The sequence below is a fragment of the Pseudophryne corroboree genome, chromosome 1 (genome assembly GCF_028390025.1).
Source record: "Pseudophryne corroboree isolate aPseCor3 chromosome 1, aPseCor3.hap2, whole genome shotgun sequence".
NCBI lineage: Eukaryota > Metazoa > Chordata > Amphibia > Anura > Myobatrachidae > Pseudophryne > Pseudophryne corroboree.
The window spans coordinates 283602320-283623926 of NC_086444.1; the positions used below are offsets into that span (position 1 = coordinate 283602320).

A 21607-nucleotide genomic window follows, 5' to 3' on the forward strand; every position below is an offset into this window, starting at 1 on the left:
ACGGAATCAGTTGTTTAGGCTGCGAAACCTTCAGCCGGAGCTCAATCTATATGGGTAATACGCAAAACCCCCCGGGCTGCGCTTAAACCTTCGCAGTCCTTTTGTCTGCGTATACTACTTGCTCCTTTTACCTTGTATAATGTTAACGCGGGCAAGCCAGTCCCACGCCACCAAGTGTCCACTCACCTGATGTGGTCTCCGACGGGATCCCGATTTCTGGGTTCACAAAATAATACCTTTATTTTCACACTCACTCCTACTCACTCATATACACACTGATCTTTCTGTACAGAAATTCCTTTCATACAGGCAGTAGTTCAATCCCTGGGTTTTGCAGAAGAAGAAGGTTCTCTTTTAACTAAGCTTTTTGGAAACTGAACAAACCTGTGCTATTATCAGGTGGTTATACTATACCGCCCCCACTAAAACAATGTTATCGTGTGATTTGAGTTTCGGTGGGCGTATCCGTACGCTCCGTTGCGTAAACACGCCACGTGCGTATGCCTTTGTGTTGAGTACGTAATCTTGCACGTTGCCCGAGACACGTATGCACAAAGTCCAGATATGCCCACAGCAACGCAACTAACACGCTTCTATAAATGTAAACGATGTTCAACTGTAATCGCTTACCGTACACCACACAGTGGCCCTCATTCCGAGTTGTTCGCTCGGTATTTTTCATCGCATCGCAGTGAAAATCCGCTTAGTACGCATGCGCAATGTTCGCACTGCGACTGCGCCAAGTAACTTTACTATGAAGATAGTATTTTTACTCACGGCTTTTTCTTCGCTCCGGCGATCGTAATGTGATTGACAGGAAATGGGTGTTACTGGGCGGAAACACGGCGTTTCAGGGGCGTGTGGCTGAAAACGCTACCGTTTCCGGAAAAAACGCAGGAGTGGCCGGGGAAACGGTGGGAGTGCCTGGGCGAACGCTGGGTGTGTTTGTGACGTCAACCAGGAACGACAAGCACTGAACTGATCGCACAGGCAGAGTAAGTCTGGAGCTACTCTGAAACTGCTAAGTAGTTAGTAATCGCAATATTGCGAATACATCGGTCGCAATTTTAAGAAGCTAAGATACACTCCCAGAAGGCGGCGGCTTAGCGTGTGTAACTCTGCTAAATTCGCCTTGCGACCGATCAACTCGGAATGAGGGCCAGTATTTGCTATGCTGTGTGCGTGTCCTTTACAATTATTCCCTTAAAAATTATCCTTTATAATCTCAACTAAATAGCACCAGATTTCCTCAGCACGTGTCTAATAATCGATTCTAATGGCAACAAGAGAGTGAGTCGCAACAATGTAGGTGTGTGCGTGCGTGTGTGCGTACGCAAAACAGAAATAAACAGTTTTAAAAGATAATAGCGTTTTGTTCTTACCTTCCTACCTTCCGGTTTCGGATTCCACCCCAGCACTCCTACAGCGTAGCGTAACAGACGCTTATCTAGTCAGCACCACTGTATCCCTCACCACCAATACGGATACGAAGGGATACTGCGTTCCCGCCCTTTGCTGACAGATAAAGTCTGTGTTCGCTAGTGCGGATATGTGGAGGACGGACGAGACCCCAATTGATAAAGCTGATTGTTTACCTTAGAACACAAGCTATTTACTAATATCGTGAAGCCGTAATGGCCGCTGTCCCTCGTGCACGTGCTATGCACTTCGTACACTATTTGCGTACAAAGACCTCGCACGTGGTACGCAAGTTACGTACACACGCTGCGCTGTGAGTATGGAATACACACAGCGAGCGTACACACAGATAATAACCTTTTAAACCTTACACAGAGTATGCTTATACTGTAAATCTTAGTGTTGAGATACTGCAATGATATAACACTGTTTAACCTTGGTCTGTAAGCTAGCTGTTTGAGCGATTGAGATGCTCAGCAACCCTTAATAACAAATGGTGAGACACACTCCTTGCTAAGGTTCCAACACCTTTACTAACAATATTTAGCTAAGTAAAAGGGAAAAAAACAGTTAACAGTTCATACACTACAGGCTAACATAAAATCTAACAGAATAACTAAACAGAAATATACACAATAGCGAACGATCGCAAACACAAATACATCGACTAAGAATGAATGGTTAACATTAAAACGGGTAACAAAGTGGCCACAGAGAAACATACCATACGGGGAACATTCGCTAGCGCAACCGGATCCAGTCCTCCAATTATCAGAGATAAATGTTGATGAGAGAGAGTACTGGGCGGTCTGGGGACAGTGACCCTTATATACACAACATACAGTGTACTACAAAGGGCCCTACAATCTTATTGTTCATTGGACACAGGAATGTCCCTCCGCATTATAACAAAAGGTCATAGGTTAGTTTGAACAGGTGGGCTGTGACTATATCAAACTGCTCAGGTGGGAGGGAATCTCATTATTCCCGCCGCATGGATAATGAACCGCAAATATAGTAAATGTCCAGAAACTACTAATAGACATAACTATACGCAGGAGCGATTAATCTTTACCTAACCAGCACCGGATTGTTCCTAATAAAATATTCTTTAGTTAGGTACCAAACACCACTGCTCAAACCCTGTCTGACCCTTCGTATCATGCAAAGAGGAATTCCCCTGTCCAGCGACCAGTTACATTAAACAAACTTACAGTCTTTATTAAGGGGAACATTATCTATAAAACATACTATTTGGTTTTATTATTTAACGATTGAGTCGCCCGCTAGACGCACACAAACTCTACCGTAAATGCACATACCACGCGCTCGAGCGCATGGCCGAGGAGGCGCCATCACGCAGCTGCGAGTATCCGCACGCGAGAGAATGTGCACGTGCAGCGGGCAAGCGCATGAGGTGAATATATGGCAACGTGTAGCATGATATTTTTCCGACATATATATATATATATATATATATATATATATATATATATACATACACACAAAACAAATACTCCCCCTCTGCGCTTTTATATAACAAGATAAATGGGAATAAAGTTAGGCTGCCCAATTCCACTAAGTCCCTTGTTGGGAGGGACTGTAAATAAAGAATATACGACAATAGGGGAATAGGCGCCCTTGGGTTATACTTTCTCCCAATAACTAAAAAGGATTCAACAGGAATCTCTAAACATATACACTTGCTCAATATTTTAGAGCATAAAAATCACATTGACATGTTCCATTTAAAATTTATTAAAACATAAAGACACAGTGGTACACAGAGTTAAGTATCCATCTTTGATAAATGACACCAAATTATACAGAGGATAAGTAGAATAACTTTTACAGATTCCTCCTTCTCCTTATAACAAGTTTGTAGATTGATGTTATAAATAGAAAATCCAACGCGTTTCGTCTTGCTCAAAGACTTCATCAGGGGTATATCTATAAACATAAAATAATTTATCAAAACATTTCATTGATTATACATACATATAAAAAACAAAGGAACATGTCCATGACCAGAAAGAAGAGACAAAACATGCAAGACAGAGCTATATCGGACAAAAAAGTCTAAAAATACTAATCGGGTACACTTATTACAGTGGAATTTTTACAAATGAACGACCAGTCAGATAGGTTAATAATTGCACATAGAAAAAAGAAGAGAAAGAACACCAGAACATATCATAATAACTTCATATGACATACCTCGAATGTTTGATAGATACTGATAGTGTGTCAATGAAATAGCAAAATAAGCGTTCAGGATACTTGAAAAACACCCACACACCGGTGGGATACACAGATGATAATTAGATTAGGCCTAATAAGGAAAATATTAGTTTTAGTAAACTTAAAAAAGCCACATAATTTATACATTATAATTGATTTATAAATCAGTGTGTTGATGAAAAAAAACCATACCTTGTGGTTCAAATGCTTGAATGACAAGTTCGAATACACAGGTCTAACAAAGGTTCATATAGGTGTGTGACCTGATAAAATTATAGATATTAGCCAATTAGGGATATAACCTCACCGGTCACCATAAACTCAAAGAGCTTATCAAAAATACTCATATTCCCCAATACAGTAATCAGATATAGGGGTATATGCAATTGCGGTCGAATTCCGGCTGGAATTCGACCGTTTTTAAATTCGACACAATTCGACAGTCACATACCCTCCCGCCGGGACCCGAATTCGACATATTCAATAAAAAACGTATTAGACAGTCCCGCTGTCGAAAAACGGACCAATTGACGGATATGTGCGTCCTGGATTCGACTTTTTGGACGGCACAAAAATTATTAAAAAAACCCAGAAAAAAATTGCGTGAGGTCCCCCCTCCTAAGCATAACTAGCCTCGGGCTCTTTGAGCCGGTCCTGGTTGTAAAAATACGGGGGAAAAATTGACAGGGGATCCCCCGTATTTTCACAACCAGCACCGGGCTCTGCGTCCGGTCCTGGTGCCAATAATATGGCGGACAAAAAGCGTAGGGGTCCCCCGTATTTTTAACACCAGCACCGGGCTCCACTAGTCAGAGAGATAATGCCACAGCCGGGGGACACTTTTATATTGGTCCCTGCGGCCGTGGCATTAAATCACTAACTAGTCACCCCTGACCGGGGTACCCTGGAGGAGTGGGGACCCCTTAAATCAAGGGGTCCCTCCCCCCTCCAGCCACCCAAGGGCCAGGGGTGAAGCCCGAGGCTACCCCCCCCCCCCCCATCCAAGGGCTGCGGATGGGGGGCTGATAGCCAAGTGACAAAATAAAGAGTATTGTTTTTTGTAGCAGAACTACAAGTCCCAGCAAGCCTCCCCCGCAAGCTGGTACTTGGAGAACCACAAGTACCAGCATGCGGGAGGGAAACGGGCCCGCTGGTACCTGTAGTTCTACTACAAAAAAAATACCCAAATAAAAACAGTACACAGACACCGTGAAAGTAAAACTTTATTACATACATGCCGACACACACATACTTACCTATGTTGACACGAGGTTCGGTCCACTTCTCCAAGTAGAATCCACGGTGTATCTAAAAATAAAATTATACTCACTAAAATCCAGTGTGGATCTGTCCTCTTCTGTTTTGTAATCCACGTACTTACAAAAAAGAACAGGACACAGCTGCACTGGATTTTGGTGAGTATAATTTTATTTTCAGGTACACAGTGGATTCTACTTGGAGAAGTGGACAGAGGTCGGCGTGTGAACATAGGTAAGTATGTGTGTGTCGGCATGTATGTAATAAAGTTTTACTATCACAGTGTGCTTGTACTGTTTTTATTTGGGTATTTTTTTTGTAGTAGAAGTACAGGTACCAGCGGGCCCGTTTCCCCCCCGCATGCTGGTACTTGTGGTTCTCCAAGTACCAGCTTGCGGGGGAGGCTTGCTGGGACTTGTAGTTCTTCTGCAAAAAAACAATATTCTTTTATTTGACAAAAGGCTATCAGCCCCCCATCCGCAGCCCTTGAATGGGGGGGGGGGGGGGGGACAGCCTCGGGCTTCACCCCTGGCCTTTGGGTGGCTGGAGGGGGGGTCCCCTTGATTTAAGGTATCCCCACTCCAGGGTACCCCGGCCAGGGGTGACTAGTTGGGGATTTAATGCCACGGCCGCAGGGACCGATATAAAAGTGGCTGTGGCATTATCTCTCCAGCTAGTGGAGCCCGGTGCTGGTGTTAAAAATACGGGGGACCCCTATGTCTTTTGTCCCCCGTATTTTTTGCACCAGGACCGGACGCAGAGCCCGGTGCTGGTTCTAAAAATACGGGGGATCCCCTGTCAATTTTTACAACCAGGACCGGCTCAAAGAGCCAGAGGCTGGTTATGCTTAGGAGGGGGTACCCCACGCATTTTTTTTTCTTGATTTTAACCCATTCCCACCCCTTCCCACTGAAAACCATGCTCTCTCTATTTTAGTCAGTTAAAAAAAAAAATATTCTTTAAAAAAATATATAAATAATACTTGTCTCCTAATAGACAAACCAAGTACATAATCCCTTCTAATATAAATAGATATGCTATTATCAATAAAAAAAACACAAAAAAAAACATGTTTTTAAATTTTTTTATTAGATTCCGCCAGCAAAGTGAGGCGGAATGAAATTGACGAAATTACTGTCAAAAAGCACTGTTGTCGAATCAACCTTCTTCAATTGAATATACTTTTGTCGAAAAGCCGCATATTTACCATTGCAGACATTTCGAATTTGACAACTGTCGAATTTTAAAAAGTCGAATCTGAAACGTCCGTTTTTTTGTCGAAAAGTACTGTATTGCATTGTCGAATATATATTTTTTGTGTCGAAAATGCCCCGTTTTTCGACATTTGCGGCAATTCGACCGCAATTGCATATACCCCATAGAATTCTAGTAGGGAATATCCTCGCCAATCTATACAGCATAAATCCTAAAATTGGACTCAAAAGCATTATGAAAATGCACAATTAGTCATTAGTCCAATTAATTTAATTACTTATTGGTTTAATCAGATTCCGTAGGGAGTTTACCCCCTGAATATTTCATACACTGAATTAAAATGGTCATACATGCTAATGTTAGTATATGAAGTACTGGAAAGATCCAATAGCCATTAACAGAGTAATGATGCATATCATTACCATAGATAAAGTTTACAAAATCCATAGTAATTAACTTTCCTCATCAGTTTAAATTTGATTCACAATAATATAATACAGAAAAAGGCAATAAAAATAATTACAAACCAAAAATTTTTAATTATAAATGGAGCCATGTTTAAGAGCGATGCAAACTATCACACCCAAATGGACCTTACCCTCCAGTAGATCAGCAGTGTTGACTCTACCATTGGAATGAGACTGTGTTCAAAGTTTTACCCTTAAATAGGGAAAAAGTGATGACCTCACTTCCCATAAGTGTAGTGATTGGAGGTGTAATAAAAACTTGATAAATACCTTTATTTGTAACATAATTAATTCTCTACATCTAATGTCACTTAAACAGTTTTATAAGGAAACTAAACCTATCAAATATTCTTATATATTATACTAATATAAGCATAAACACCCTTAATTGGTAAATATATATGTCCCATAATGCATCTGTTCGGACCGGGACTATATGATTGACATCACTATTCACCAATAAAGCTAGTGCAATATAAAAATCCTCTTACAGCGTATATATTAAACTGAACAAAGTGAGTGGTGAAATACTAAAGAACTTTAGAATAAACCTTATCGAAGTGATACTAAAAAAACATCTCAGTAATGGTTAAATTTTGAATCAGCCCCTCGCGCCCCTTGAGGTGACCAGGACCCGTGGCGCTGGAACGAGAACACCTCCGCTCCAGCGCCGTCTCTAAAGGCGCTTCAATTGGCCAGAAGTGTCCTGATCGCGCTGCTGAACGGAGCCTCCTGCGCTCCAGCTGTCAGCGATTTTGCGTTCCACGGAGCCGGGATGACATTTCCCGTCATGTGACCAAACCACATGACTGGTAGACACGTGATCCGAGCGGCCAATAAACGTACTCCAATCAGTAACCAAGGGGACCGTTGCCATTCTAGCTATGTGTATCAAAAAACTAAATGTAACAGAAATGTATCACAGTTAGTCAGTACAAATAGCTACTACATACTTTTAATGATATTTACAGATAAATATAGCACTAATGTAGGAAAACTTAAAAAATTAATACATAGTTGCTAAATTAATAAATAAATAAACTAATTAAATAAGTAAATAAATATATAGTGCCTCATAAAGGCCTCCTTATTTATGGGCTAACACCATCAATATTACACTAACTAAACCACTCCCTTTATTGATGTCCCAGAAATCTACTATATTAGTGAACCAATAAAAAATTAATATATATCAATGAACATTTATAAATATTCTGACCTTAATACTAATAATAATAAGAGTAAATCATACCAATGATGCTAATAATAATAATAATAATAATAATAATAATAATAATAATACTAATAGTATTAGTAATGTCCGCTCCAAGGTAGAAAATGGGCAACCCATCACTATGACTAAAACATCACTCATAAAATTGGCTCCATTTTTACAAAAATGATAATAATCATAATAATAATAAATCCATAATTACAGAATAATTGATAGTTGAAAGATACATTTCCTAAAAAGGCACAAATTTATGAAAGGAAGATAAATGGATCCTAGTGCAGAAAGTAAACCTACAAGCCCCTATAAGAAAGCCACCATATCGATACTTTCATTCAGACCGAACGGGATAAGGGTGTTCAGTGTATAAATCCAAAAGGATTCACGCTGGGCTAAACGTTTATCCCTATCACCTCCTCTTTCTCTGACGTCCTAGTGGATGCTGGGAACTCCGTAAGGACCATGGGGAATAGAGGCTCCGCAGGAGACTGGGCACAAAAAGAAAGCTTTAGGACTACCTGGTGTGCACTGGCTCCTCCCCCTATGACCCTCCTCCAAGCCCCAGTTAGATTTTTGTGCCCGACCGAGCAGGGTGCAATCTAGGGGGCTCTCCTGAGCTTCTTAGATAAAAGTTAGTTTTAGGTTTTTTATTTTCAGTGAGACCTGCTGGCAACAGGCTCACTGCATCGAGGGACTAAGGGGAGAAGAAGCGAACCTGCCTGCTTGCAGCCAGCTTGGGCTTCTTAGGCTACTGGACACCATTAGCTCCAGAGGGATCGAACACAGGCCCAGCCTCGGAGTCCGGTCCCAGAGCCGCGCCGCCGGCCCCCTTACAGAGCCAGAAGCAAGAGGTCCGGAAAATCGGCGGCAGAAGACATCAGTCTTCATCAAGGTAGCGCACAGCACTGCAGCTGTGCGCCATTGCTCCTCATGCACACCTCACACTGCGGTCACTGATGGGTGCAGGGCGCTGGGGGGGGCGCCCTGAGCAGCAATATTAACACCTTGGCTGGCAAAAATACATCACATATAACCCCCAGGGCTATATGGATGTACATTAACCCCTGCCAGAATCCATAAAAATGCGGGAGAAAAGTCTGTGAAAAAGGGGCGGAGCTATCTCCTTCAGCACACTGGCGCCATTTTTCCCTCACAGCTCTGTTGGAGAGAAGCTCCCTGGCTCTCCCCTGCAGTTAATACACTACAGAAAGGGTTAAAAAGAGAGGGGGGGCACAATTTAGGCGCAGTATACAATATATATGCAGCTATAAGGGAAAACACTTTTTTATAGGTGCTATCCCTGTGATATATAGCGCCCTGGTGTGTGCTGGCATACTCTCCCTCTGTCTCCCCAAAGGGCTTTGTGGGGTCCTGTCCTCTATCAGAGCATTCCCTGTGTGTGTGCTGTGTGTCGGTACGGCTGTGTCGACAGGTATGTGGAGGATAATGAGGTGGAGGCGGAGCGAATGCCTGTAAATATGTTGTCACCCCATGCGGGGTCGACACCGGTGTGGTTGAACTTATGGAAGGATTACGTGAAAGTGTCAACTCCTTACATAAAAGGTCGACGACACGGAACAGCCGGCTACTCAGCTTGTGCCTGTTCCAGCGTCTCAAATGTCATGGGGGGCTCTAAAATCGCCCGCTACCTCAGATAACAGACACAGATGTCGACACGGATACTGACTCCAGTGTCGACATCGATGAGACTGGTGTACCCTCCAAATAGGTCCACCCGTTACAGGATTGAGGCAATGAAAAATGTATTACACATTTATGATTATACCCCAGGTACCACATAAAAGGGTATTGTGTTTGGTGAGAGAAAACTATTAGTAGTTTGTCCTGCATCTGAGTAATTAAATGGGGTGTGTGAGGAAGAGTGGTCTTCCACCGGTAAGAAATTGATAATTTCTACAACGGTTATTGGCAGCGTACCCTTTCCCGCCAGAGGATAGGTCACGCGGGGATACACCCCATAGGGTAGATACAGCGCTTACACGCTTATCAGAAAAGGTGGCACTACCGTCTCCGGATACGGCCGCCCTGAAGGAACCTGCTGATAGAAAGCAGGAGGTTACCCTATAAGATATGGTCACACACTAGGGCATTATATTGCGACCAGCCGTTGCTTCGGCATGGATGTGCAGTGGTCCCGCTGCGTGGTCCGATTCCCTGTCGGAAAATAACTATGGATAGGGACAATATTTTGCTGAAAATAGAGCATATAAAAGACGTGGTCTTATACATGCGTGATGCACAGAGGGATATTTGCCGGCTGGCATCAAAAAATAAGCGCTAGGTCCATTGCCGCCAGACGGGGGTTATGGACTTGGCAATGGTCAGGCGATGCCGACTCGAATCGGCACATGGAAGTTGCCCTATAAGGGGGTAAAACTGTTTGGGGATAGTTTTTCAGACCTCGTTTCCACAGCTACTGCTGGGAAATCGATTTTTTTGCCACAGGCTACCCCACAACAAAAGAAAGCACCGTATCATCAAGTACAGTCCTTTCGGCCCCAGAAAAGCAAGAGGGCTAGAGGCTCATCCTTTCTGCCGAGAGGCAAAGGTAGAGGAAAAAGCTGCAACACACAGCTAGTTCCCAAGAGCAGAAGTCCTCCCTGCGTCCGATAGGTCCACAGCATGGTGCTGGGGCTGCTCAGGCGGACCCGGGTACGGTGGGGGCCCGTCTCAGATATTTCAGCTGACAGTGGGCTCTCTCACATGGATCCCTGGGTCCTTCAAGTAGTATCTCAGGGGTACAGGCTGGAGTTCGAGACGTTCTTCCCCCCGCCGTTTCCTAAAATCTGCCTTACCGGCACCTCCCTCTGCCAGGGAGACGGTGTTGGTGGATATTCAACACTATAATCACAACAAGTGATTGTCAAGGTGCCCCTCCTTCAGCAAGAAAGGGGTTACTATTCCACAGTGGTTGTGGTACCGAAACGGTTCGGTGAGACCCATCTTGAAATTAAAATACTTGAACTTTTATATCAGAAGATTCAAGTTCAAGATGGAATCGCTCAGGGCGGTTATTACGAGCCTGGACGAGGGGGATTACAGGGTCTCCCTGGACATCAAGGATGCGTACCTGCATGTCCCCATTTACCACCCTCACCAGGAGTACCTCAGATATGTGGTACAGGACTGTCACTATCCGTTCCAGACGCGGCCGTTGGAGTTGTCCACGGCACCGAAGGTCTTTACCTAGGTAATGGCCGAAGTGACGATACTCCTTCGCAAGAAGGAAGTTTTTATTATCCCGTACTTGGACGATCTCCTGATAAAGGCGAGGTCCAAAGAACAGTTGGTAGTGGGGGTAGCACTCTCTCGGGAAGTGCTACAATAGCACGACTGGATTCTCAATATTCCAAAGTCACAGCTGGTCCCGACGACACGTCTTCTGTTCCTGGGAATGTTTCTGAACGCAGACCAGAAAAGAGTGTTTCTTCCTGTGGAAAAAGCCGAGGAGTTGTCATTTCTAGTCAGAGACATCCTAAAACCAGGACAGGTGTCGGTACATCAATGCACACGAGTCCTGGGAAAAATGGTAGCTTCGTACGAAGCATAATTCCATTCGGAAGACTCCACGCAAGGACGTTCCAGTGGGACCTGTGGGACTAATGGTCCGGGTCCCATCTACAGATACAACAGCGGATAACCCTGTCAGCAAGAAACAGGGTGTCGCTGCTGTGGTGGCTGCAGAGGGCTCATCTACTAGAGGGCCGCAGATTCGGAATACAGGACTGGGTCCTGGTGACCGCGGATGCCAGCCTTCGGGGCTGGGGTGCAGTCACACAGGGAAGAAATTTCCATGGAGATTTCGCTTCACATAAATATTCTGCAGCTAAGGGCCATTTACAATGCCCTAAGCCAAGCAAGGCCCCTGCTTCGGAACCAGCCAGTACTGATCCAATCAGACGACATCACGGCGGTCGCCCATGTAAACAGACAGGGCGGCACAAGAAGCAGGATGGCGATGGCAGAAGCCACAAGGATTCTCCGATGGGCGTCCTACACCCAGGAGAATGGGGACTTCATCCAGAAGTTTTCCAAATGCGGGTAAACCGTTGGGAATGACCACGGGTGGACATGATGGCGTCCCGCCTCAACAAGAAGTTGAAAAGATATTGCGCCAGGTCAAGGGACCCTCAGGCGATCGCTGGGGACGCTCTAGTGACACCGTGGGTGTACCAGTCGGTTTATGTGTCTCCTCCTCTACCTCTCATACCCAAGGTACTGAGAATAATAAGAAGGCGAGGAGTGAAAACCATACTCGGGGTTCCGGATTGGCCATGAAGAGCTTGGTACCCGGAACTTCAAGAGATGCTGGCAGAGGACCCTTGGCCTCTGCCGCTCAGACAAGACCTGCTGCAGCAGGGACCCTGTCTGTTCCAAGACTTACCGCGGCTGCGTTTGACGGCATGGCGGTGGAACGCCGGATCCTAAAGGAAAAGGGTATTCCGAAGGAAGTCATCCCTACCCTGATCATAGCCAGGAAGGATGTCACCGCAAGACATTATCGCCGCGTTTGGCGAAAATTTGTTGCTTGGTGGGAGGCCATGAAGGCCCCGACGGAGGAATTTCAACGATGTCGATTCCTGCACTTCCTGCAAGCAGGGGTGACGTTTGGGCCTCAAATTGGGGTCCATCAAGGTCCAGATTTCGGCTCTGTCGATTTTCTTCCAGAAAGAACTGGCTTCACTGCCTGAAGTTCAGACTTTGGTTAAAGGAGTACTACATATTCAGCCTCCTTTTGTGCCTCCTGTGACACTTTTTGGATCTCAACATGGTGTTGGATTTCCTAAAGTCGCATGGGTTGAGCCACTTAAAACCATGGAGCTAAAGTATCTCGCGTGGAAAGTGGTCATGCTGTTGGCCTTGGCCTTGGCCAGGCGTGTGTCAGAATTGGCGGCTTTGTCATGTAAAAGGCCTTATCTGATTTTCTATATGGATAGGGCAGAGTTGAGGACTCGTCCTCAGTTTCTCCCGAAGGTGGTCTCAGGTTTTCACTTGAACCAACCTATTGTGGTGCCTGCGGCTACTGGGGACTTGGAGGATTCCAAGTTGCTGGACGTAGTCAGGGCCCTGAAAATTTTATTTTTCCAGGACGGCTGGAGTCAGGAAAACTGACTCGCTGTTTATCCTGATGGCACCCAACAAGCTGGGTGCTCCTGCTTCTAAGCAGTCTATTGCGCGCTGGATTTGTAGCACTATTCAGCTGGCGCATTCTGCGGTAGGATTACCGCAGCCTAAATCAATAAAAGCCCATTCCACAAGGACGGTGGGCTCATCTTGTGCGGCTGCCCGAGGGGTCTCTGCTTTACAACTTTGCCGAGCAGCTACTTGGTCAGGGGCAAACACGTTTGCAAAATTCTATGAATTTGATACCCTGGCTGAGGAGGACCTGGAGTTCTCTCATTCGGTGCTGCAGAGTCATCCGCACTCTCCCGTCCGTTTGGGAGCTTTGGTATAATCCCCATGGTCCTTACGGAGTTCCCAGCATCCATTAGGACGTCAGAGAAAATAAGAATTTACTTACCGATAATTCTATTTCTCGTAGTCCGTAGTGGATGCTGGGCGCCCATCCCAAGTGCGGATTGTCTGCAATACTTGTACATAGTTATTGTTAACTAATCGGGTTCTTGTTGTGAGCCATCTATTCAGAGGCTCCTCTGTTATCATGCTGTTAACTGGGTTTCATATCACAAGTTGTACGGTGTGGCTGGTATGAGTCTTACCCGGGATTCAAAATCCTTCCTTATTGTGTACGCTCGTCCGGGCACAGTATCCTAAGGGCTGTAACACACACTCCGGTTTTTCCCGGATGGCAAAAAGCCGGACAAACTTTGTCCGGCTTTTTGCCATCCGGGAGAAACCGGCAGTGTCTCTCACACAGGACGGCTTTGAGCCGTGTGTGATGCTGTGCGCATGTGCAGCATCAGACACGGCTTCAGAAAAAACCGTTGTGTGTGTGAAAGCTCCCCTTCACACACACGGTTTACTGGCTCCAAAGACGGGCCGGCGGCCGCCCGGCCGCCGGACCTTCCAGTGGTGAGACCCGGCTGCAACCCAGCAGCCGGGCCGGGGCCGTGCAGTGTGAAGGGACCCTAGCCCTCACACTGTTAACTACAATGCCGTCCGGCAAAAGCCGGGTAGTGTGTTTCAGCCCTAACTGAGGCTTGGAGGAGGGTCATAGGGGGAGGAGCCAGTGCACACCAGGTAGTCCTAAAGCTTTCTTTTTGTGCCCAGTCTCCTGCGGAGCCGCTATTCCCCATGGTCCTTACGGAGTTCCCAGCATCCACTACGGACTACGAGAAATAGAATTATCGGTAAGTAAATTCTTATTTTTATCTACCAAAATGTGCTCTATGACCGTAAATGAGAGACCCGAAGTTTCAGAATTATGTTTCTCCTGGAAATGTTGCTGTAGACTATGGTTTTGGACCTTATTAGTAATGTTACGTAAATGTTCCTGTATCCTAATCTTAAGACATCTTTTAGTTTTGCCGATATAAGAAAGTTTGCAAATACAGTCGATTTTGTAAACAACGTAGTTGGTATTACAAGTAACAATGGTCCTCAATTTGAAGACGCGTTGGCTGTCATCTTTCCAACAGAAGCCTTTTTTGTCTATAAAGCGACAACACTTACATTTGTTGCATGGAAAAAGCCCTGATCTCTTCATCACTGGATGTTCAACCAGTTTTTCATCCTTGTCTCTACCCTTCTGCAGTTGACTAGGAGCAAGTATGCTCTTCAGGTTCCTAGATTTCCTAAAAACAATGTTGGGTCTGGTAGGTAAATGTGGTCCCAATAATGGATCTTTTAAGAGGAGATGCCAATGTCGATTCATGATGTTCTTGATCTTAGTGCTCTCTTGATTATATTGCGTGATGAAAAGTCTTTATATATATATATATATATTTGTATGCAAACAGAAAATTCAGCACTCACCATAGCAAGCTCATAGTGAGCTTGCTTTGGTGAGTACTGACTTTTCTGTTTGTATATATTTAAGTAGATGGCCATGGGCTACATGCACCCCACCCTAAGAGTGGTGAGTGCAGACATTGCACTCCGCTTCTGGGGTGGCGAGTGCTGTGGTTTTATATTTGTTTGTATGTGTGTGTGTGTATATATATATGTATATATTATATATATTTATAATATTTTTTATTTTTTTTAAATACAATCATCTTAGATAGGATTAAATACATGTTCTTCACGTAATTCACTCATAAAAACAAAACACATTTTCTGAGAAGTTTTTGGGGAAAAAATCGTCAAGTTAAGTGGTTAAAGGAATGAGGCACAGTCTGATATTCATTGGTGGAGATATAGTTGAAAATTGTTTGTGACAAACTTTAAAACTAGTTTTGTCAATTAACACACTTGGAAGTGCTGAAAGCACTTAAAGGATTTTGGGCCTAATTCAGAGTTGATCACAGCAGCAAATGTGTTAGCAGTTGGGCAAAACCATGTGCACTGCAGGGGGGCAGATATAACATGTGCAAAGAGAGTTAGATTTGGGTGGGGTGTGTTCAAACTGAAATCTAAATTGCAGTATAAAAATAAAGCAGACAGTATTTACCCTGCACAGAAATGCTATAACCCACCCAAATCTAACCCTCTCTGCACGTTACATCTGCCCCACTTGCAGTGCACATGGTTTTGCCCAACTGCTAACAAATTTGCTGCTGCGATCAACTCTGAATTACCCCCTTTGTCAAGACTCCAGACCAGTGCTTTTTTACCCTAATTATAAAAGGTACCTGTACTTGGATAAAAGGTGCTTTCCTAAAGTTACAAGGTGATACAAAATTGAGAGTAGCTTCCACTATCTGGACAAATATTAAGTAAGTTATTAATGATCAATTATTGGACTTATTTCAGTTTTCTCTCTCGTTTCCAGAACTAGTTCTAAAATGTTAGTAATCAAAAGTATGTTAGATACAAGGTCGCTAGTGTTCCCAAGATAGGCAATATTAGTTTTAAAGCTTTGGACTATTTTGGTTTACATTACGTTCGGTTATAGAACGTTTATTATCTGCTGTAGCAAATAAACACATTCTGAATCAGAACCAGATAACCCCACCACTCAGGCTTCACGGCTGGTAATAAAATAAGAATACTTTCATTGCATTGGTGAGCAAATCTTTGAAAATGTTATCTTCTGACTCAGCAAATGTTACCCGCCTTGTTGACAAGGGAGATGCAGTAATGATTTCAAACTACAAATATGAAAAACAGTGCTTTGCTTTGGATCGTACTCAACGATACACAGCAGCGGACCCTATTTATTTTGTACAATTATTATTATTTTTTAACAGGAGGCCCGATTCAAAGAAGTATATAAAGTATATGATTTACGCAGTGGAACTTTTTTTTTTTGGAGGGGGGAGGGGTTTGCTACTGGGTATCCGGAACTCTGGGTCGACACCCATTAAGTCGACATGCAAAAAGGTCAACATGAGTTTTTCAAAAATGTTTTTTTTTATAACAATATCATACTTTCAGATCCACGTAGGCTACGATTGGGAACGGTAACCTGTGCCGAGCGCAGTGAGGCGCCTTGCCTGAAGCATGGTGCGCGAAGCGAGCCATGCGGGGGGACTTGGTGCACTAATTGGGGTTCCCAGTCACTCTACGAAGAAAACGACACCAAAAAAATATTAAAAACTTGTCGACACTTTTCATGTTGACCTTGTTCATGTCGAACTAATGGCCGTGTCAGCCTATTTCCAGTGTCGACCTAGCCACAGTCGACCAATAGGTGTCGACCCTGAGTCCCATACCCTTGCTACTACACATGCAAAAGTCTCACTGCACATGTGCTGTGATCTTGCAACAGCGCTTACAGAGAGGACTTATATGCACAGTGATTGACGGCTATTCAACTTTTGAAGGAGGTACCAGGAGAGTGGCAACGAAAACGTAGGTGTGTCGCGACAGGTTTGGGGGCATGTTTCTGCTTGCTTCTCCATACGCAGTAAAACTGGCTCCAGTGTCTTCCTTCCAGTGGCTATATTGTGTGATTATAGGGAAAAGTGTGACCGATGTGCATTTGTACACAAGCAATAGGACAGTGTATCCAGTCTCTAGGTCGACAGGTCAAAAGGTCGACATGAGTTGTTCACATTTTTTTTTCTTTTTTCTTTTTTCTAAAACTTTTTCATACTTTACGATCCACGTGGACTACGATTGGGAACGGTAACCTTGCCCGAAGCATGGTGAGGGGACACGGTGCACAAATTAGGGATCCTGGTCACTGTACGGTGAAAAAGACAACAAAAAACATTAAACTCATGTCGACCTTTTGACCTGTCGACCTAGAGACTCTGTCAACCTAGAATCCCTGTCGACCTAGTTACTGTCGACCAATAGTGGTCGACCTAGACATTGTCGACCTTCTATACCACACCCGTACTACAGAGACGCTAATTATGAGCATCTCCATACAGCTTCCGGTGGCTGCCACATTTGCGTATTTTTCACACTGCCGGTGCATACATATTCTCAGCAGGGACGGCATTTGCGTACATCTCTGAATCAGGACCATATATACAGTATTATAAAAATCACGCATTCTGCGATTACTTATATTGACTAGTATGTTTTTCTAGCAAATTGCTAAACATTTTATCAAGATTATTCAGCTAATATTCATCAGTGGTGACAGAGCCGCAAAGCATTACAGGAAACTCTCTTATGGAAGCATAGCTTGTCTTGCTAGAAGTATTAGAATAAAAATAAAATAAAACTCTTACCACAGTACTAACATGTGAACACACTGATGCCAACTCATACATGCAACTTGTAAATTGTTTATACTAAAATAGTGACCTGTTTTCCTTTAGTCAAATTAAAATATTATACTACTTGTCATTTTCTAAATATGTACTTAGTAGCCTGTTGCATTCCCAATTCTAATTTGTCAATCAGCTAAAATAATGTTGTTAGAAACAAATGGATGAAAAATATTACTGTACAGTTATGTGTATGGAGTTTCCTCTATTTTAATAGGGAATTCTGCTGAAATTGCATGCTACAAAAAAAGTGTTGTATAGATTATCCAGCATGTACTGCTACATTGCACACTTTGTTCTAAGTGCTGGCAACCAAAATGTCAGGAGCCATATAATTTTATTTTTATTGCCCCTTCAGGAGACCCTAATAGTAAATATATTCCAGGTTAGAAACTTGAAATCTCCAGAGCTACGTAAATGTTCTGTGATGAAATCAATTTCAAATGAATATAGATCATGCCACGTAAGCTACGGTATAATGCCATATCCACCTCTAGATATTGCATATTGTTAATGACACTTACTTTTTCATGGTATTAAGACAGATGTAAAATAATTAAATTCTACCTTTCAGATGCTGCAAGGAAATTGCCAGTGTTAAGTTACTGATTTATAAAATATATGGTTGCATGAGTTTTCCACAATATTCAACAATTATCCACTGCCCCATCACTAGGGACACCTGTGGAATCCGTTTAGCCATTAGTTCCTCGCCCTGTTGTTCTCGTATTCTTTAGGTTCCTTCTATTTACTGTGTACTTTGCAACTCAAAAGCAGGAAAACTTTATAATCCATTTGGGAAAAAGTGGTTTGCAAATAAAATAACTCTTTATGTAATGAACACCTTTCCAATCGGGTATCACTTCCATTCGCTGCCTTATTTCAATTTCTCCCTTTCCTAATATACAAGAAGCTAAGACTGAATTTTTTTTGTTATTAAGAAGGCCATGTACTATGGTACATATGTAGTTCTCTAATGATTTGGCCAGAGATAAAAGCAGCATATTGATTACTTTCTTGAGTAAAGTACTGCATAGATGTAGTAAATTAATACAATAGTTGATTATGCAATTAGTCCCTAAAATTCCACTCACAGGAGTACAGGCAGCTAATAATTAGCAATGAACAAAAAACAGAAGAGGTTCTTTAAACAAACAATGCACATTTGCATTTGAGGTATTCTTATAGGGATTGGTATGGGATCTCGGCGCACGGGATTGCCGGCTGTCACTATAACGACAGTGGCATCCCATCCGCCAGAATGCCGGCAGCGGGGCAAGAGCATCGAGGCCCCTTGCTGGCTCGCCACGCTGCGTGCACGGTGACTCTCTTTGCTCTCCACAGGTTCTAATCTCCCTCTATCGGTGTTGTGGACACCCACAGAGGGAGAATCGCCTACCTCGGCGGTATTCCGGTGGCGGCATTGTACCCCAGTCGGGATTCCGCCGGCGGTATTGCGACCACCAGGATCCCAACAGGCAGTGTGTTAAATGCATACCTTCTTCTATGTTTTCTTCTTAAATGTGGCTGTATTTACAATACATTTGCTCTAATATTCACCACTTAGACTATTTAAATGAGATATACAATTCTTCTCTATTCTGTTCTGCTTTTTTGGTCTCCAGCATGACTTTGTGCGGAGGGAGAGGCCAACACGAGTCCTTCTAGATCTGATCCAAAGGACTAAGGATGCTGTGAGAGAGTTGGATAATTTACAATATAGAAAAATGAAAAAAATACTCTTCCAGGAGTCCCGTAATGGCCCATTGAATGAGTCTCAAGAAGATGATGAGGTAAGGCTGAGCTGGAGTACAGTACAGAATATTATCAGTAATTTATGTAGCACAGTGCTTTACAGAGAATATGTGGCCATTCATATCAGTCCCTGCCCCAGGGGATCTTACAATCTATATTCCCTACCTAATGTACATACATACATACATACATACATACATACATACTAGGTTCACTTTTTGTCAGTAGCCAGTTAACCTACCAGTCTGTTTTTGAAACCGACACAAGTATAGGGAGAATATACAAACTCCACACCATTAGGGCCTTTGTGGGAATTTAACCCACAAGCTCAGTGTTGTGAGGCTGTAATGACACTAACCATTACACCAGAATATACTATAATTTAAAAAAATGACAGCTTGCCATTCATATCCTGATGTTGTGCTTTATAAGATTTAGCAAATACACCATCCTGTGCATTGCTTGTAATATATATAGAACATGGCATGCACTTCTGCAGCGTAGAGCACTGTGTTTATCTAATTGAACAGAATATTGTCTGACTCCCAATCTAAGTAGTATTTTTTTAATTATTTAAAACACTACATGCGGTATTTATACCCCTTGAGTATTTTTTTAAAATATATATTGAAAATGGATATATCTGAAAGGTGCATGTGAACTGATCTTGTGCTGTGGAATACATCACAAAACGGAAAATGACTGCAAAATAAACATTCAAGTTCATTACCCGATTGATACTTGGTGCTGTGCAAATGCTTGTTTTATCATACAGCTGTACAATACCAATTGTTTAGGAACTCAACTACTAGCCTCCATTGCCCTCTGAATGGAACAGGTGTAAATGACAAATTTGAGTTTTGAAATAAACTTGTGGACATGACTATATAGATGTAATAATAAGAATTTACTTACCGATAATTCTATTTCTCATAGTCCGTAGTGGATGCTGGGGACTCCGTCAGGACCATGGGGAATAGCGGGCTCCGCAGGAGACAGGGCACATCTAAAAAAGCTTTTAGGTCACATGGTGCGTACTGGCTCCTCCCCCTATGACCCTCCTCCAAGCCTCAGTTAGGTACTGTGCCCGGACGAGCGTACACAATAAGGAAGGATCTTGAATCCCGGGTAAGACTCATACCAGCCACACCAATCACACCATACAACTTGTGATCTGAACCCAGTTAACAGTATGATAACAAAACGAAGTAGCCTCTAAAAAGATGGCTCACAACAATAATAACCCGATTTTTGTAACAATAACTATGTACAAGTATTGCAGACAATCCGCACTTGGGATGGGCGCCCAGCATCCACTACGGACTATGAGAAATAGAATTATCGGTAAGTAAATTCTTATTTTCTCTAACGTCCTAGTGGATGCTGGGGACTCCGTCAGGACCATGGGGATTATACCAAAGCTCCCAAACGGGCGGGAGAGTGCGGATGACTCTGCAGCACCGAATGAGAAAACTCCAGGTCCTCTGTAGCCAGAGTATCAAATTTGTAAAATTTTACAAACGTGTTCTCCCCTGACCACGTAGCTGCTCGGCAAAGTTGTAATGCCGAGACTCCTCGGGCAGCCGCCCAAGATGAGCCCACCTTCCTTGTGGAGTGGGCCTTTACAGATTTAGGCTGTGGCACGCCTGCCACAGAATGTGCAAGTTGGATTGTGCTACAGATCCAACGTGCAATCGTCTGTTTAGACGCAGGAGCACCCATCTTGTTGGGTGCATACAATGTAAACAACGAGTCAGTTTTTCTGACTCTAGCTGTCCTTGAAATATATATTTTTAATGCTCTGACAACGTCCAGTAACTTGGAGTCCTCCAAGTCGCTAGTAGCCGCAGGCACCACAATAGGCTGGTTTAAGTGAAATGCCGAAACCACCTTAGGGAGAAATTGAGGACGCGTCCTCAATTCTGCCCTGTCCGAATGGAATATCAGATATGGGCTCTTGTATGACAAAGCTGCCAACTCTGAAACTCTCCTGGCAGAAGCCAGGGCCAACAGCATGGTTACCTTCCATGTAAGGTATTTTAATTCTACCGATTTTAACGGCTCAAACCAATGAGATTTGAGAAAATTTAGAACCACGTTCAAATCCCACGGTGCCACTGGAGGCACTATTGGGGGTTGTATATGTAGTACACCTTTGACAAAAGTTTGTACTTCAGGCACTGACGCCAATTCCTTCTGGAAGCAAATTGATA

The 21607-nt window shown here is 43.4% G+C and overlaps 1 protein-coding gene and 1 long non-coding RNA gene across 6 annotated transcripts in view; one reads left to right on the forward strand and one right to left on the reverse strand.

The window, feature by feature from the left end:
- TAOK3 (TAO kinase 3) overlaps window positions 1-21607 on the forward strand; it is a 498025-nt gene that overhangs the window by 275432 nt on the left and 200986 nt on the right. For all 5 annotated transcript variants that reach the window (XM_063964317.1, XM_063964318.1, XM_063964319.1 and 2 more), the window contains one exon: window positions 19265-19432. In XM_063964317.1, the coding sequence (XP_063820387.1) occupies window positions 19265-19432 (168 nt within the window). The remainder of the gene's footprint in view (window positions 1-19264; window positions 19433-21607) is intronic.
- LOC135057982 (uncharacterized) lies at window positions 3198-6756 on the reverse strand. The gene is made up of 4 exons (XR_010244537.1): window positions 6731-6756; window positions 3853-3923; window positions 3637-3751; window positions 3198-3369 (listed from the first exon to the last, which is right to left on the reverse strand). It is a non-coding gene; the product is annotated as an uncharacterized LOC135057982 (long non-coding RNA).